The sequence below is a fragment of the Thamnophis sirtalis genome, unplaced genomic scaffold (assembly GCF_051295495.1).
Source record: "Thamnophis sirtalis isolate CommonGarterSnake01/CBP01778 unplaced genomic scaffold, rThaSir2_p1.2 scaffold_2, whole genome shotgun sequence".
NCBI classification, from domain to species: domain Eukaryota; kingdom Metazoa; phylum Chordata; class Lepidosauria; order Squamata; family Natricidae; genus Thamnophis; species Thamnophis sirtalis.
In genome coordinates this window covers 88,426,674-88,445,700 of record NW_028261382.1, presented here as the reverse complement: position 1 = coordinate 88,445,700, position 19,027 = coordinate 88,426,674, and the positions used below count along the sequence as shown (strand labels likewise).

General features: G+C 42.3%; 1 protein-coding gene across 2 annotated transcripts in view; it reads left to right on the top strand.

Moving 5' to 3' along the window:
* Positions 1 to 19,027, top strand: part of KIRREL3 (kirre like nephrin family adhesion molecule 3) — a 781,414-nt gene that overhangs the window by 733,369 nt on the left and 29,018 nt on the right. For both annotated transcript variants that reach the window (XM_087706343.1, XM_087706345.1), the window contains one exon: positions 12,525 to 12,634. In XM_087706343.1, the coding sequence (XP_087562469.1) occupies positions 12,525 to 12,634 (110 nt within the window). The remainder of the gene's footprint in view (positions 1 to 12,524; positions 12,635 to 19,027) is intronic.

Sequence of the window (19,027 nt, the reverse complement as noted above, 5' to 3'; positions counted from 1 at the left end):
TTATGGATGCCATGTTCACTCTAGCCTGTTCCCTCAGTCTCCAGCTAGGCCGTATGGAGTATAACAGCAATCTGAAGGGAAGTAAAGCAAGATTTGGCTCGCTTCTGTTCTCCACCCAATTAAAGGCTTAGTTTTAGGCAAGTCTCCATCGCAATTTTTACCAGCCCCTTCCCTGTTGTTGCCGCTGCTACTCCTGCTGCCCAATTTAGATTGAAAATCAGCCTTAAAAAATGCAAACAACAGATGGCATAAACAACAAAAAGCATAAAATGGCATATTCTTTGAAATAATTGAGGGGAAGAATGGAGAAGCAAACCAAAGGAAAAGGACACCAACAGACCAAAGGCTGGGTGAAGAGTGAGGGTCTTCAAGAGGAACTTAAAAGAGTCCTTTTAGGGATCTCACCAAATTGAGAGAGAGTATTCCAGGGTGGACGCGGTGGCGCAGTGGTTAAGACGCTGAGTTTGTCGATCAGAAGGTCGGCAGTTCAGCGGTTCGAATCCCTAGTGCTGCGTAATAGAGTGAGCTCCCGTTACTTACTGTTTGTAAGTTGAGGATTGCCTGTATAGGACTCTCCATAGAAGTAGGCTCTCCAAACAGGCACTGGCAAATTGCCTACAAGTAGCTCGCTATAGGGATGCAGTGGCTCAGTGGCTAAGACGCTAAGCTTGTCGATCAGAAAAGTTGGCCTTTCAACGGTTCGAATCCCTAGTGCCACATAATGGAGTGAGCTCCCGTTACTTGTCCCAGCTTCTGCCAACCTAGCAGTTCGAAAGCATGTAAAAATGCAAGTAAAAAAATAGGAACCACCTTTGGTGGGAAGGTAACAGCATTCTGTGCACCTTCGGCATTTAGTCATGCCAGCCACATGACCACAGAAATGTCTTCTGACAGCGCTGACTCTTTGGCTTTGTAACGGAGCTGACCACCGCCCCCTAGAGTCGGGAACAACTAGCATACATGTGTGGGGGAACCTTTACCTTTTATTCTAGGGTGTATGGGGTGACCATATCTGACATTCAGTATGTGTGACGGAGCTGGCCTTCTCGTATGATGGAGTCAAATTGTTACCTCAGGGATTAAGCACTGGGAGAAAATGCCAGCAGTCAAAGGTTAGGGAATTATAGGACTCACAGCCTGGCCTCTGTCCCTTATTTTTGGCAGAACTCTGCTTCATTACAAGCATTGAAGACCAATCCAGCTCTTTGTCCAGCCTCATCATTTCACATCATTTGTAATATTTACCTCAGGCAACAAAATGCCATGGGCTGGTTTTCCCTCTTCGAGCACCCCCGAAGGCCCTGCTAATCAACCTCATCGTCCAATGTAGATAACCAGATGCTCTCCAAATGTTTTGAACTTCAGCTCCTACCACACCAACCAACATGGATAACAATAAGGAGCAGTAGGAGCTAATACATCCTTGTGTGTAAAAGCCACTATCCTCTGAGTCTCTCGGGAATAGGGCGGCATACAAATTGAATAAACTACAACTACTACTACTACTAAACTCTTCTCTTCCTTCTTCTGCCAGAACCATAAATGAACACTTCCCATATTTATTAAATTTCTGAACCAAAACATTATTTTGCCTCTTTGATTTTTTTTTTGCAAACAAGAGTCTGCATGCCTTCATTGGCGTACCTAAATTAAAGTATAAAAATTCACTTAAACAGCAGAGGTGGGAAACAAATAGCAATAGCAATAGCAGTTAGACTTCTTCTGTTCCTCACATTGGCTGAGTTCACATATTAATATTAGGTTAGCAATAGTAATAGCAGTTAGACTTATATACCGCTTCATAGGGCTTTCAGCCCTCTCTAAGCGGTTTACAGAGTCAGCATATCGCCCCCACAGTCTGGGTCCTCATTTCACCCACCTCAGAAGGATGGAAGGCTGAGTCAACCTTGAGCCGGCGAGATTAGAACCGCCGAACTGCAGATAACAGTCAGCTGAAGTGGCCTGCAGTACTGCACCCTAACCACTGCGCCACCTCGGCTCTATAGAAAATGGAAAAATAGAACTAAACGCAAAGAAATGCTAAGCTGTGATACACTTATTCTTTCCCTAATAAATGTTGATTTATTAGAAATGAAGATTTATTTATTTTTTTTACAAACCACGGTATTTAAAGAACCAGAAATCCACACGACAGATATTTTTCCTCCCATTAACCAATTTCCACAAACCTCTTCCTCCTTGTTATGAGTCTCTCTCCAGCAAATATTGGGGAAGGAAAGCCACAATCGAATTGCTTCCATTTATCCTACTCAATTTTGAAATTCTAGAAAAGGCCTAATGTTCTGCCACTCACACCCACTCCTTCACACACACCCACTCCAAAGTATGCCATCAATATTCCTGGAAACAGAGAAATAAGATGAAAAGCATCTGCCTGATTTGTTTTCCCTTGCTCACTTTTTTTTAAAAGAATCAAATACTTTCTGCCTCATTTGTAATGAACGGTATGAATTTCAATAAATTCTTATTAAAACACAAAACAGACTAAATCATCGTTATCTGCAGATATCGCTCCGGGATATTTTGTTAATCCTAAACATTAATCAGCTTGATGTGGATTCATAAGCTAATGAACCTAGTCTGCCCACATCCCATTTTCCTTTTTCTCTAAGTTGAGAGGCGTAAGCAATCTTTCTATCCTACAGCAATGTTTTGCATCTCACCTCTCACCATCTACAACACGGCAAGAGAATCCAATCCATTCAATTAACATACTTTTCATTGTCGGCGGCTTTGTTTGTTTTGCAGTGAAAGAGATTCAGGTTGACAACTTAAGTTTTTCTGTTTCATAATTCAAGTTTGCTTGTCACTTCAAAAAGCTCCTGTTTCCACCAACGGAAGAAAAGCTGTGCGTTATTTGATTTGATAAAGCTAAGAGGAGGAAAACACAGAATGCTCAACCTAAGTAAGTGTGGTGTGTTTGGCAATCGTGCTGACATCTGCCACTCATCGTATCCTCCTCTTGGGAACTTGCTCAAATGTTGTCTGTTCCCTTCTCCAAAGTGCAAGAGAAAATATCCCTTCCTGCTTGTTCAGGTAGCTTTCTAGTAGACACCTGTCTGATCAACAGATGCTTTCCGAGAATCAGAGAAAATGCCGTACAGGCATTTGCTCATCGGAAAATGATGCTTTGGAGACAAAGAAACCTTCCGTGAAGCATCCTTTGAATTGAATAAGATCATCCAGATAGCCAGAGAAGCTACCCGACTGAATAAGTGACTCAACCAAATTACAGCTAGTCCTCAAGTTATGAATGTAATACAGTCTGCCTGTAATGATTGTAACTCAGAATAACAGAGTTGGAAGGGACCTTGGTGGTCTTCTAGTCCAACCCCCTGCTCAGGCAGGAAACCCCTATACCATTCCAGAGAAATGGTTGTCCAATGTCTTCTGAAAAACTGTCAATTATTGGATCATTCACAACTTCTGGAGGCAAGTTGTTCCACTGATTAATCGTTCTAACTGGCAGGAAATTTCTCCTTAGTTCTAAATTGCTTCTCTCTTTCATTAGCTTCCACCCATTGCTTCTTGTCCTGCCCTGAGGTGCTTTGGAGAATAGCTTGACTCCCTCTTCTTTGTGGCAACCCCTGAGATATTGGAACACTGCTATCATGTCACCCATAGTCCCTCTTTTCATCAAATTAGACATTTTGTGATAAACTGTGACCGACCTAATTTTACAATCTTTTTTGGGATGGTTATGGCAGTCGTTAAGCAAATGCCACAGTCATTAAGCAAACCAATGATTCATTATGTGCGTGGGTTTCTGAAAACTGTAAGTGCCGGTTTTCAGCAAAACATAAAATATGGTCATGTAAACAAATGCCATTAAATGTGGCCTTGTTACCAACTAACTTAAGTGCAATCATGTGATCATGAAGGGATGTCGGAGGTGATCATCAGAACTTTGAATCTGGGTCATAAATAACCCCCAAGTTGGTCTGTAGGAACTTTAAATGATCACTAAGGATGAAGACTTAATATCTATACTGTCAATTTTTTCAAAGAATCAATAGGCCACTCCATAGTCAATTCTAGTATACTCTAAATAACTAAAATTCAAGCATTCTGGTGCTGCTTTCGGAGTCCTTCGAGATTGGGCGGCATATAAATATATTTAATAAATAAATAAAATAAATAAATATGTGCCAGATCTCACTTCTACATATGCAGAATAGCTTTTTGTGTACTGTTCCCCCAGGACCGTAAAGAATACAAACAACGAACATGTTAAGAATGTAAAATCAAGAGTAGTTTATTAATTGATAAAATTAAAAACTGGGTTAGCAAATTACAAGCACATACCCCCCCCCTCCCAATGCCATCAATATATTAATCATTTGGGAAGACTTGAGAAACTGCTTTGTTAATGAAATTAACAAACTTCTTCCAGAACTTGGAAGAAACCAGGAGGGACCAGACACATTTCAATTAAATGCGAAAAGCTTGTCACTTTCTGGAATAGCTGTTTTAGTGCTAATGAAAATTTAGGGCATCCGTTTTCTGCATGAGGTACCTTGCCAATTATAGAGGGGAAATCTTATTTGTACTTTAACTGATTTTAACATGATGCTGTTGGATGGCCTTCCTTCCTTCCTTCCTTCCTTCCTTCCTTCCTTCCTTCCTTCCTTCCTTCCTTCCTTTCTTCCCTTCTGTTTCTATAATCATTTAAATTATTTAGAATTTCTCCAAGAAGTCAAATGGCCCACAAGAAGTCAATCAGAGCCCCACAATGTATATAAAATAGCATGGGACATTACATCACTTGGGTGTCACATCTTCACTACTTTGACTTTCAGTCTGTAGATAGCTAGACAGTCTGTAGATATCTAGTTGATTTAGTGATCAGGATTTTTTTTTTGTTAGTCGTGAAGTTGTGTCCGACCCATCGCGACCCTATGGACAATGTTCCTCCAGGCCTTCCTGTCCTCTACCATCTTCTGGAGTTCCTTTAAGCTCATGCCGACAGCTTTGGTGACTCCATCCAGCCACCTCATTCTCTGCCGTCCCCTTCTTCTTTTGCCCTCAATCGTTCCCAGCATGAGGCTCTTCTCCAGTGAGTCCTTCCTTCTCATTAGGTGATCAAAGTATTTGAGTTTCATCTTCAGGATCTGGCCTTCTAAAGAGCAGTCAGGATTGATCTCCTCTAGGACTGACTGGTTTGATTGCCTTGCAGTCCAAGGGACTCACAGGAGTCTTCTCCAGCACCATAGTTCAAAGGCCTCAATTCTTTGGCGCTCGGCCTTCCTAATTTTTTAGATTTTTGTTTAGAACTCCTTCAATCTTGAAGCTTTTGATCTACTTGCTGATCGCATCTGTTTTGCTGGATAGAAATCAGGAAAAGTTCTAGCTAAGGAGATCCGGGTCTTTGTCGTGTAATAAATGTTGTATTCTATTACCTAAGCTGGAAGTGTCCAACTTTAACAACTTTTTAAGGCTTACGGACTTCAGCTCCCAGAATTGCTGGCTGAGGAATTCTGGGAATTGAAGTCCACAGGTCTTAAAATTGCCTAAGCTAAAGAATGTCCAGGGTGGTAACGCAGCTATCAACAGAAGATGACATCCATAAGAAGATTCAAAACTCATCACAAGCATTATATGAATATAGTAATCAGAGAGATTTTCCTGGGAAGATACTTTTGCTGGCTTTAATACACATCTATCGTTGTTCCTGGATGGCTTTACCAGCTAAAATTTGTTTAAGGACTATTATTCTCTAGGAAAGATTCCACGAGTCCATAATTGACTTTTCCTTGAGATTAAATGTTGGCATTGGGGCCTGGACGGGACAGAGGAAGAACCAATAAAATAAAACAGGATGGAAAGAGCAGAGCAAAGCGGGAGGGGAGACATGTTTGTTAGCCCATTACTAAAAGATGCCTGAGGGTGATAGGAGAAACGACGGCCTTCAGGGGGAAAAAAGCATTATCAAGAGAAAGGTAGAAGAAAACTACTAAATTGCATATTGATTTGACTGATAGCACTAGGTTATCAATTAAGAGCCATTGCTTCAGGGACAGCAGATGTTAATTCGGGTATTAGTAACCTTGATTTTGCTTCTTCTTTTTTTTTTACCAGCATAGCCCCTGTACTAAGTTTATTTATCCATTGCTAGACAAGCATTCCTTCTGCAATCTTTTGAGAAGAGCAAAACAATTAGCTCTTCTAATAATTTAGATGAGTGAGATATAATGTTTATCATTAGTTGATCTCTCAGTAGTTCAGTGGGAACCAAGAGGTATGGCCGGATACGTTTCTTCTGTTCCTCACATTGGCTGAGTTCACATATTAATATTAGGTTAGCAATAGCAATAGCAGTTCGACTTATATACCGCTTCATAGGGCTTTCAGCCCTCTCTAAGCGGTTTACAGAGTCAGCCTATCGCCCCCACAGTCTGGGTCCTCATTTCACCCACCTCGGAAGGATGGAAGGCTGAGTCAACCTTGAGCCGGTGAGATTAGAACCGCCGAACTGCAGATAACAGTCAGCTGAAGTGGCCTGCAGTACTGCACCCTAACCACTGCGCCACCTCGGCTTCAGTTTTGCTTAATCACAGTTATTCAATAAACATACTTGGCTGACCTCAAACTATTCCCAAAGCTCTAAATCAGGAATTTGCAATCTTTGAGAGGTCAGGAATCCAATTCGGCCTTCTGACCTTCTACGTGGTCAGAGGAAGTCATTTTTGTGATGCAGTAACCGCCAAAAAAACGTGGTGGACGCTAAGCTTGTCAATCAGAAAGGTCGGCAATTCGGCAGTTCGAATCCCTAGCGCCACGTAACAGAGTGAGCTCCTGTTACTTGTCCCAGCTTCTGCCAACCTAGCAGTTTGAAAGCATGTAAAAATGCAAGTAAAAAAAATAGGAACCACCTTTGGTGGGAAGGTAACAGCGTTCTGTGTGCCTTTGGCGTTTAGTCATGCCAGCCACATGACCACGGAGACGTCTTCGGACAGTGCTGGCTCTTCGGCTTTGAAACAGAGATGAGTGCCGCCCCCTAGAGTCTGGAAGGACTAGCACATATGTGCGAGGGGAACCTTTACCTTTACTTTATCTTTACCTAACCGCCAAAAGAGAATGGTGATTGTGGTGGTGGTTGTGTGGAGGAGGGGGAGATAAAAGGCAGGAGACGTGGCAATGTGCTGAAATACGAGTCTAAAATTCTGCACTTATAATTGTGCCACCAAAATTGTATGGAGCAGCTTGAAGGAATTCACAACTCTAAGCAACCCAACCAAATGACAGGTTAGTTTGAGTTGTGGATTTACTCATTCAGCACAGATAATCTGCAGAGTTTGTTTGGCTAAATTCGCAACTGATCTGTCTTTTTCTTCTTGTGGTGCCATATCGGCCATTGGACATTGGTGATCATGTTGGTGATCCTATTTTTATCAACTGTTGCACGAAAAAGGGCTGCTGAGTTTTGTCCAAACCAGCCCCTTAGGTTTTGAAATCATGATGTTCTTCTTCCTGGACCTCATTTGCCTTCAGTCTTTCCCAGGAAAATTAAGTAAAGTACGCGGTATGTCACCTGTCCAAAATATTCTAACTTTCACTTGTTATGGTTTCGATGATTTCCTAGGCGGAATTGATCTGTAGGTTATTGTATCCTAAACGTCTGACTGTATGGAATTGCAGACACAAAATACCTTAATCCATCTTTTTTTTTTTGAGGGTCCTTCAATAATTCCAAGTATAGGATCTATTTTAATTGGTGGGATTTTCCTCCTCCAAAACACCTTAAACTAATACAGCATTGGTCACACTGTAATCTACCTGTAGATTACAGAACCTGGGGTGATAAAATTGTTTGGTGATTAAGTACGCAAGGTCTTTGAGCGATGATGATGGGGCCTCACCATGTCTGGATATAGACTGAGGAGCACACAGATGAACTCTTGAGTTACTGTCTCTCATAAAATATTCTGTCATTCAGAAACCAGCCCGAGACATGATTTGTAGCCTGTCTCTTGAAAGCATGCATTATTTACAGAGGCTTCAAATCTGCTCCTATCCAGTGAGCTTCCAAATTTGGTTATAAAGTGCCTTCCCTTCTCCCAGTCTCTCTAGTGGTTAAAACCTTCTCACCAAGCCCTGTTACATTATGCAGGCGGTGAAGCAAAGATGCTGATGAGTATTTAGATTTTCTACCTCTGCCTCCCTCCCTCCTTTTGTAATCAAACAGGAAATTGGGGACGCCAAAATAAAATGACTAAATTAAACCCATTTCCACAAATATTTAATGGGTTGGCAGTTTGCACAACCCAGGGAGTTCTGCGAAATGTTTACAGGAGCCTTCAAAGCCAACCCAGGATGCTACAGCTTGGGGCTTGCAAAGACTAAGTATTTTCTCCTCTCCCCAGAAATAATGTAGTGCAGCTTTGAGAGAAAGGGTGACTTGTGAACCTCGGCGTAAATGCTTGTGGCCTCCTGGTGCTGAGGACAAACTAGAAGTTGTCTCACCCCAAAAATGATGGTAGTGCTTTCCCTCATTTAGCTTTCTCCCAACTTGCTTCAGCCTCACAACTCAACCCTGAGCAGATTTCTCCAACAAGAAACCAGGAGTCATCTCAGAGGGGAATGGGACAACTTAGCAATAGCAATAGCAGTTAGACTTATATACCGCTTCATAGAGCTTTCAGCCCTCTCTAAGCGGTTTACAGAGTCAGCATATCGCCCCCAACAACAATCCGGGTCCTCATTTTACCCACCTCGGAAGGATGGAAGGCTGAGTCAATCCTGAACCGGTGAGATTTGACAGCCGAACTGCAGAACTGCAGTCAGCTGAAGTAGCCTGCAGTGCTGCATTTAACCACTGGCCACCTCACCATGGCAAGGGTGGTGTTGACTTACCTTCCCTAATGGTTTGCAAGTGTAAGCACATGCTTCACCTCTCTGCATATACTCAGCCTTCCACTCATGCGCTTTTGGCAAAAAAAGGGGATGCCATAGAGCTGGGGCTGGTGGGCGGAGCCACCAGTTATTTCCGCTACCTGTCTGAACTGGTAGAATACCACCTCTGCACCACGGCCAACTTATTGCAGGGCAACTTGCCATGGCCAATTTGCCACAGGACAAGTTGCAGGACCATTAAAACATTCTATTTAATTATTTGAAATAAACAAAATTTATTCAAATTTTCACTCTGTCCCACCTTTTGCATCCTTTCTTTAAGGATTATATTCCATCATTTCTTTGATATTAGCGTAACTCTTGTTCCCGTAGTGAGTTTGTCCTGTGATGAGATGTTCATGGTGAGTTGGCTCCAGCGAACTGTCATATAGACCCATCTCACAGAACCCTACCAGAATCTGATGATGTGAGCTCTAGTTTTCAAACTTTTTTCATTACATCTGTTATTCAGAAGGTTAGTTAGGTGGTTCCAGATGCCTTCAGATTTCTGATTAACACAGCTCTCCTCCTACAATGCCCAAAGGAGAAGAGATCCTTGGTAAGAATAAATAAGTAGTGTTACTACTGTAACACTCTCTACATGGGGCTGCCCTTGAAGAGCATCCGGAAGCTTCAACTGGTCCAGAATGTGGGTGCAGGACCCAGACTGTGGGGGCGATATGCTGACTCTAAACCGCTTAGAGAGGGCTGAAAGCCCTATGAAGCGGTATATAAGTCTAATTAATAAATAAATATGTCAGTCTAAGTGCTATGGCTATCAACAGATAAAGCCTTAGGTCAGCAAGATTCATAAAAGAAAAATGCCATCTTGATCCAAAGTTTGCATTCTGTCTACAAATATATGAACGATGCTGCTACAATGGACCTTTTTGAAAAGAAGGAAGAAGGAAGCTGAACCTCAAGAAACCATCAGCAAAGTGGTTGAAGCAAGGCCAGTGGTCACAACAGCTGAGTTCAATAAGACTGAGTTCCCACTTACTGTGTACAAGCCAGAGACATTAAAGACAGAGAACTGAATGACACAATAGCACTTGGGTATGAGGGAAGGGGGGAATCCTCAAGAGTAACATCCATACAAAGATCCTATCTCAGTTTCTCCAAGTAGTGGTTCAACCAATAATTGAGTGGACACTATGGAAACCAGAACATAAAAACTTTCAAATGGCATCTGAGCAACGCTGCAAATGTCTTCTATTGGACTATCTGATAGAATTCAATGTGAAGAAGGATCCCCTCGTTCTGATGCACACTGAGCGCTCGATTTAACCTCATAAAATCTGATTTCTGATGTCTCCTGGACAGAAAACCTCCCTACGACCAATCAGATCCCACAGATTAGGCCTCCTCCGGATACCATCAGCTAGCCAATGTCGACTGTCAACCCCCCGGGGGAGGGCCTTCTCTGTGGCTGCTCCGGCCCTCTGGAACGATCTCCCCGTGGAGATTCGGACCCTCACCACCCTTCAGGCTTTCCGCAAAGCCGTCAAGACCTGGCTGTTCCGGCAGGCCTGGGGCTGATGAGTTCCCAGCCCCACTTGAATTGTTGCGATAGTTGTGTAGCTTTTAATCTGTTTCTTGTATCTTGTTTTTGTCTTGTTCGTTTTTTGTATTTCCCCCTTCCCCACTTGTTTGTTAGCCGCCCTGAGTCCCTCAGGAATATGGTGGCATACAAGTATAATAAACATAACATAACAAACCCAATGGTTTAATTTTACTCCTATCAGTTGGAGAGAGACCAGGGGAAGGAGTCAAGCAGGGAACTAATCTGAAGTCCTTATATAGTCAGAAGAAAGTAAAATCTGCCCCCTCGTGAATGCCATGGAAGCTTATCTAGTCTTCCCTAGGTGCAAACTGTCGCTTTGAGATTTCTGTGTATAGGCATGAGCAATAAATCATTGAATTCTTGATGGGTGAATCTGTTTGTTCACACCTGACAATATTTGATTTATCTTGCTTACATTAAAAGTCATGCAGACTATCCTTTCACATGGGTTTTATATCATTCTAACCGTCTTGAGTTCTTCCAAAACTTCATAGGATTAACGATTGTAGGGAAAAGAGCTGTGCTTGACTGGAAAAATGATTTGATTTTTACCTGCTGCAAGAGGTCAAGTAAAATGCATTTTAATGTTAGGTAAGATCTTTGCTGGGGGTCAAATTTGGCTTTACCGGGGAGGTTCACCAAGGGATTTTTGTTTGGGTGTGATTAATTAATTAATTAATTTCAAACTAATTCCAGGACTATTTATTGGAAAGGCAGGGTATAAATCCAATAAATAAATAGCCTGTCTTTTAATTTGTTTATTCGAGGGCCAATTATAAATAGCAGACCTCTTCTTCGGTGTTTCTTCAAAGCTTGTGTCTGTTTAGATTTACCTTCCTCTCAGTCTTTTAATCTTAGGTATGCATAGAGGGAAGTGTTTCCTTTCCCCTCAAGCCTGCTGCTCGTTATCTTGGATTTAATTTTTCAAAATAAGCCTCTTCAAAGATTCCTGGATGACTCTTGGGATACCGGGGTGGGGAGGTGAAGAAGAAATCGGTTCTCTAAATCTCTCTGCCCTTCTCTGGACTCTGCTGTGTGTAAAAGTGGTGGCTTCTCTTCCTTTTCTAAGGCTGATCTCTTGGAAAAGATCCAAAATACCTACTTGTGTGCTCATGAGGTTGATTACTTAGATCAGTGGTTCCCAAACTTGGCAACTTTTAGACTTGTGGACTTCAACTCCCAGAATTCTCCAGCCAGCTGGCTGGAGAATTCTGGGAGTTGAAGTCCACAAGTCTTAAAGTTGCCAAGTTTGGGAACCACTGACTTAGATGATGTGATAGTCCATTTACCAGAGAGAAAGTTCAATTCATGGATTTCCAGTATTTTAACTCTGCCGACCAGGAAACAGTGATTATGTTAGAACATATATCGCATGGAAAGGCTCTTCTGGTGTCAGTGGTGACCTTCCATCTGTCTGGACATCTAGCTTACAATCCTAGGTGACTGTAAGCAGAGTTAAATTCTTAAGTTTCAGAAGGCTTAAGTTCCAAAACCTCTCAATATTATCCAATGAAAAGTTGAATAATAACAAATGGCAGCAATCCTGTTTCTTGTATACATCAAATCACGAGAAGATTCCTTCATACACTTTCTGAGGTTCCAGGAAGCTAAGGATATACAGTGACACCTTGGTACTCATCCTTAATTGGTTCCAGGAGGTGCGATGAGTATCCGAAACCATTAATATCAAACAATTTTTCCCCATAAGGAATAATGTAGTAGTGGGTCACAAGGCAGGCAACACTGACAAATTCTAGATTGTGTGTTGAGTACTAAACAAACGATGAGTACCAGAACGACATTTTCACATCAAAATGCGTTGAGTAGCAAATTTGATGAGTTTCAAAGCAGTTGAGTACCAAGGTTCCTCTGTATAAAGCATTCCGGGGGGGGGACGACCTTAATTGTTGGTCAGACCTCTGGAGCAGAGTCCCCTCCGGGGAAAAGGGCGGCATATAAGAGCAATAAATTCAATTTAAATTCAAATCAATTCAGTGAGCATTCCTATTATTTTTTGTAATGGTCATTTCTTTATTCTTTTGCTTAGATCTGAAAGGAGTCGTTTCAGCCAAGAATGATATTCGAGTTGAGATTGTTCACAAGGAATCAGCCTCAAGCAGAGAAAGTGAAGAACACCCAGCAATCAAACAGTTAATGGTAAGGATTCATTCTGGCTTCCCTTAATCCATTGCTGTCCCTCGCTCGCCACAATAATGAGTGCTGACGTATGTTTTTTAGTGTACGGAGGCCTGTGACAGGGAGGTATGCTGTTTCAAAGTTTAACGCATCGCTCAGAGCTGTTAAAATCACAGAGTGCAACTTTATTAATGCAGACAAGAGAAGCAGGAGGGATTGACTATTGCTGTTCGGCAAACAGCCTGCGGGTTCTGATGAAAAGTAAGGTTTCCTACTCCTTCATGGAGACATTGACATGACCACCAGTGGACCCCAAGGATGTTGAGCAGTGCATTAGTGTTCACCGCCCTCATCTATTTAAGCACGAACAACTGAGATGCATATTCCGTTGCAAGATGGATGAGTACAACCAAGTCTTTCAACGGGGAAAGATTGCTGGTTGCCTCATTACTGTCAAACCCACTAGAGCTCCAAGCTCAAAAGTAGGGTGACCTAAAATTACACGCAATTCCAACGCTCTCTCAGAGATGATTCAGGATGGTTGGATGCCTGAGGCTATCTCTAAATGGTATCTCCCCTAGCAGTAAAAATAAAATATTGAACAGATGCTGCCGATTGAAATGGACAATTCACCTTGAGTTACAGTTCAACAATTTCGCTACCTCTTTGCAGCGCAAAACATGAGATGCTCAGGTCACATAATGCCACTGATAGAATCCCCATCTGCCCTCCCCAAACCTCCAAAAAAAAGTGTGTTTTGTTGTTGTTCAGTCAATAAGTCATGTCCAGCTCTTTGAAACCCTATGGACCATCCTATGCCAGGTCCCTCCCATCATCCAGAGTTTGCCCAATTCAAGTTCATTGCATCAATGACGCTGTCTCTAACCATCTCATCCTCCGCTGTTCCTTTCTCCTTTTGCCTTTCAATATTCCCAACATCTGGGGTCTTCTCCAGTGAGCCCTCTCTTCCCATTTGGTGGTCAAAGTATTTGAGCTTCAGCATCCAAAAATTGTAATTTTTAGAACATCCAGAGAGGGAAGATACTTAATACAGTCTTTGGGGTATCAGGGACCAGTTCCATGGAGAGAGATTTTCCCATGGAGCGCAAGGGGTGTGCTTTCATATGCTCCTGCATCCCACAGATAGAGCTTCATGGACCAGTTTCTGGCATGTCTGGTACTGGTCTACTGCTTGGGGGTTGGGGACCCCTGACTTAATGCATAACGGGAGAGTATGAATATCACTCTGCTTTAATTAAAATAACATTTTCCTTATGACAGTCACTCCTTAAAATGAAGCTCCCAGCTTGCTTTTCCATACCTAATTCAATCCTTCTGACCAAAAGACACTGCGCTATTATGAAGATTGGTAGACCTAGACTGAGTCATGGGGAGACTTGACTCATTCAAAAAATTTGCTACTCCGCCCTCAAACGGCTAAGTACGTCAAGTAGCTAATCTACCATGTATGCTATGGAAACCAGATCCTGGTGTCATAAAGACTAAAAATATAGAATAGAATAGTATAACAGAGTTGGAAGGGACCTTGGAGGTCTTCTAGTCCAACCCCCTGCCTAGGCAGGAAACCCTACACCACTTCAGACAAATGGTTATCTAACATCTTCTTTAAAACTTCCAGTGTTGGGGCATTTACAAATTCTGGAGGCAACTTGTTCCACGGATGAATTGTTCTAACTGTCAGGAAATTTATCCCCAATTCTAAGTTGCTTCTCTCCTTGATTAGTTTCCACCCATTGCTTTTTGTTCTGCCCTCAGGTGCCTTGGAGAATAGTTTGACTCCCTCTTCTTTGTGGCAGCCCCTGAGATATTGGAAAACTGCTATCATGTCTTCCCTAATCCTTCTTTTCATTAAACTAGACATACCCAATTCCTGCAACCATTCTTCATATATTTTAGCCTCCAGTCCACTAATAATCTTTGTTGCTCTTCTCTGCACTTTTTCCTAGAGTCTCAACATCTCAATATATAATACATATATAATATAAATAATATAAAATGTGATAAAACCTAAAGTCGAGGCTCTGCCGGTTGGGCTGGAATTCAAATGGGGGGAGTTTCACGTGGAGGCGGCGGCTGGACTGATGGCAGAATCCAGTTCTCCACACACCCCCACCCTGGTTCTCTGATTTCCACCTGTCCATCTTTTTTGGTTATTGTATCAATGGATTCTCATTGCATTCTTTTTTCATTGCCCTATTGCTCTATTATTTCTGTTCTGTTTTCACTTCCTCCTTTTTGTCGTATGCTGTCTAGATTAGCCGCATGGTGAGACAGGCAGTGGATAAATTTAACAAATAAAAATAAATAAAAGATAAAGCAGAAAAAGAGAAGAGACTTCTACCTCCTGGTTCCTGTACTTCCTCCCTCCCTCCCTCTCTCTCTCTCTCTCTCTCTCTCTCCCCTCCCTCTCTCCCCCCTCCCTCCCCCTCCCTCCCTCCTTCCCTCCTTCCCTCCTTCCCTCCTTCCCTCCTTCCCCCCCTCTCTCTGTGTCTCTGTCTCTGTCTCTGTCTCTGTCTCTGTCTCTGTCTCTCTCTCTCTCTCTCTCTCTCTCTCCTCCAGATATGTCAGAAAGTTCTTCTGTTGAACAGCTATAGGATAAATGTATTTATACAATACTGGGCACAGCTAGTGGGGGATTTTTTTTAAAAAAAAAAAAGTTGGGTTAAAACTGAATCCAGACCAAAACACTTGCCAAGACATTAAGCTACAAGGAACAAGTTTCCTATTCTTCCTACTGTTTGGTGTTCTGCATTCCAATGCCAGATTTGCTTTCTCCCTGCTGGGGCTACATTATAAATGACTAATATAAGACAACCGTATGGAAAGAATATGGAGCCGTGACAAACACAGCAAAACTGTCCAGTTATAGAGGCAGAGAAGAAAGCATGTTTGGCTTTTCTCTCCGTTCCTGTAGACACACCTCTATCATCGATTCAATTTCTCAACCATCTTTTATTTATTTTTATTTATTCTATTTATTCATTATTCTACATCCCGCTTTTTATTATTTTTGCAAATAACTTAAGGAGGCAAACATATCCACCACAACTTCTTCCTTCTATTTTCCCCACAACAAAAACCTATGAGATTAGTTGGGCGGAGAGAGACTGACTGGCCCAATGGCTAAGATGGGACTAGAACTCACCATCTCCTGGTGATTGGCTCAAGGTCATCCAGCTAGATTTCATGGCTAAGGTGGGACTTGAATTCACAGTCTTCCACTTTCTAGCCTGCTGCCTTAGCCACTAGACCAAACTGGTTCTCTTATTGATTCTTTTTGCTTATAGGAGAGATAATATTTAAGAAAATAAATTGATATCAATTTATTTTTTGTTGGACAAGTGGCCAAGGAAAGACCCAATTTGAGAGGGAATCCTCATGGCTTGAGGAAAATTGATTTGAAATGATACAGATATGCAAAACTAATTCTTGAAATGTCTTTGAAAGCTGAATAAGGAGCTCTCCATCAATTATCCTTGTCTCTCAGTTGATCCGCCAAATTGTAAACTATCCTTTGTTTTGTTTTCGAAACTCTCAGTAAGAGCAAGTATGACCCAGCTGGATTTTCCCGAAGCTTCTCAAAGCTAAAATCCAAATGGATACCAATACCAAGCTTACTGGGGCATGAGTTTAAATAAGCAACTTAAATTTTCATAAAATAGCTTGTTTTATTACTGTAGCGTTTTATATACTCCTTTTATTAATTCTTGTGCAATACATTCCTAATTTACTACCTTTCAATCCGAGCTGAACTCTGCATTTTAATTTAAATAGTTTGTCTTATTTATAACCCTCCCATGGTGCAACGAGGGAGCACATGTTTTGCATGTAGAAAGTTCTCAGTCCAATCTTCAGCTCCTTCACCTAACTACTAACAGAATGGACAACTCAAGAGATAAATGAAAGAACTGTCTGATTTGGTAATACTATGGTTTCCAATCTTCCATTTATCAAGGCTCGTGAAACCACGAATCTTCCTTTTCCTCCTTTCTCTACTGCAATGTGTAGTAATCCTAATGTGTTTTTTTTTTAATGAAATGTCTACATTGTCCATCTCACCTGTGACTCTAGGTAGTTTACACCAACACACACACACATTGTTACATCTTAAATCACTTTTCCCCAGATATGTTAAGACAGCAGCACCTCAAATCAGACAAAGAGATCCAACAATTTTTCAAAGCCCTTTTAGTTCCATTTCATTCTGGCCAGAAACTTTCCTTTACTTTGGGAATAAAATGAGTATCAGAGTTTCAGTGCGAAAAGGGAAAGGGCAATATTTGTTTGTTTATTTCATTTGTATGCCGCCCTTTTCCCCCAAGGGGGACTCAGGGTGGCTCACAACTCAAACAAGGGAAAGGGGATACAGACAATTTGATAAACGACACAAAAGAATACATCATTTAAAAAGTGCAACAATCATACCATTCGAGATAGGGGCAGCGAGTCTTTAGCCCCAGGCCTGTCGGAACAGCCAGGTTTTAAGGGCTGTGCGGAAGGCCTGGAGGGTGGTGAGGGTGCGAATCTCCACGGGGAGTTCATTCCAGAGGGTCGGAGCAGCCACAGAGAAGGCTCTCCTCCGGGTAGTCGCCAGTCGACACTGGCCGGCGGATGGAATTCGGAGGAAGCCTAGTCTGTGGGATCTAATTGGTCTGGTGGAGGTAATTGGCAGCAGTGTTTTTGATTCAATATATTTGAATCAAACCAGAATGGAGCTGGAAGGGACCTTGGAAGTCTTCTAGTCCAACCCCATGCTCAAGCAGGAAAAACCCTCTACTGTTTCAGACAAGTCGCTGCGCAGTCTCTTCTTCAAATTTTCCAGTGATGGAGCATCCAAAACTTCTGAAGGCAACTTCTGTTCCACTGGTTTATTGTTCTCCCTTGTCAGGAAGCTTCTCCTTAATTCCAGGTTGCTTCTCTCCTTGATTAGTTTCCATCCATTGTTTCCTGTCTTGCTCCTGGTGCTCAGGGAAATAAGTTGACCTGACAATAGTTTGTCTAACACCCTAGAAGTGTTCCAATCTGTACTTTCTCTAGCATGCTTAACAAAAAAGTTGTTAATTTCCACTTAGTGCCATCTCTCTCTCTCTCTCTCTCTCTCTCCCTCCCTCTTTCCCTCTTTCCCTCTTTCTCCCTTTTTCTTTCTCTTTCTCCCTTTCACTCTCTTTCTCTCTCCCTTTCTCTCCCTCTCCCTCCTTCACTCTCTTTCTCTCTCTCTCTCTTTTTCTTTCTCTCTTTCACTGTCTTCTCTCCTCCCCCCCCCCCCCCCGCTCTCTCTTTGCAATCCTTGCTTCAGGCAGGAGAAGCTAATGAAGACTTCCCTTCTCGTGATTAAGAAGACTCTGTATCTTTCCTTTTCATTGCATGCAACACTAGGCATATGATCCTACCTCAAGCATCCAGCCTGGGCACATTCAAATAACATCCTAATAAGAATTATTAGGAAGAAATTTGTCAATGAACTGACAGATTTGGATCTGACTTCATTAACATACGGGCTGCAATGAATTCCTGGCAGGATTGCAAACAGCCCTGAGAGCGTGGCGGAAGTCAACCAGCCTGCTGTGCAAAAAGCAAAGGAATCTGGAGATGTGGCAGAAACCAACTGCTCCCCTATCTCCTTTGGTCTAACTCCATGTTGATTCTTCCTTCTTGGACTTCTGCCACATTTCCATATCAGCCACCTGTCAAAGTTGGCAACTTAAGATGTTAAAAATGAGCTTTCCCACCATGCCAGCAATCATTGCTAGGTTCAGCTGGCAACTTGCTGTGTGTGGTGGCAGTGGAAGGACTTCAGGCTTTGCAGAACAAAGCTCTGAGCCACTGGAAGAAGGGAAGAAGTTCTGGGCCACTGTCCCGTGCATTTCCACCCCCCACTTCCCCCCAGAGCTTTCCAAATGAATGTTGCCTATTTGACAGCAGGAGGCATTGTGTAGTAAAATAATAAATCTCCTTTGAAATATCCATGGCCACGAATGCTCACACTTGGGTGTAGAAGCTGTCCAGAATTTTTTTCCTACCTTATTCGTTGTTAGTACTAAGATGTCTTTGGTCCAGGTGTTGAAAGAGGGGATGAGGGAGAGATCTCTTATACCAGAATTAGAATAACAAAAGTTGGAATGGACTTTGGAGGTCTTCTAGCCCAACCCCCTGCTTAGATCAGGAAACCCTACCCCACTTCAGATAAATGGTTGTCCAATCTCTTCTAAAAAAACTTCCAGTGTTGGAGCATTTACAATTTCAGGAGGCAAGCTATTCCACTGATTAATTGTTCTAACTGTCAGGAAATTTCTCCTTAGTTCTAGGTTGCTTCTCTCCTTGATTGATTTCCACCCATTGCTTCTTGTCCTGCCTTCAGGTGCTTTGGAGAACAGCTTGACTCCCTCTTCTTTG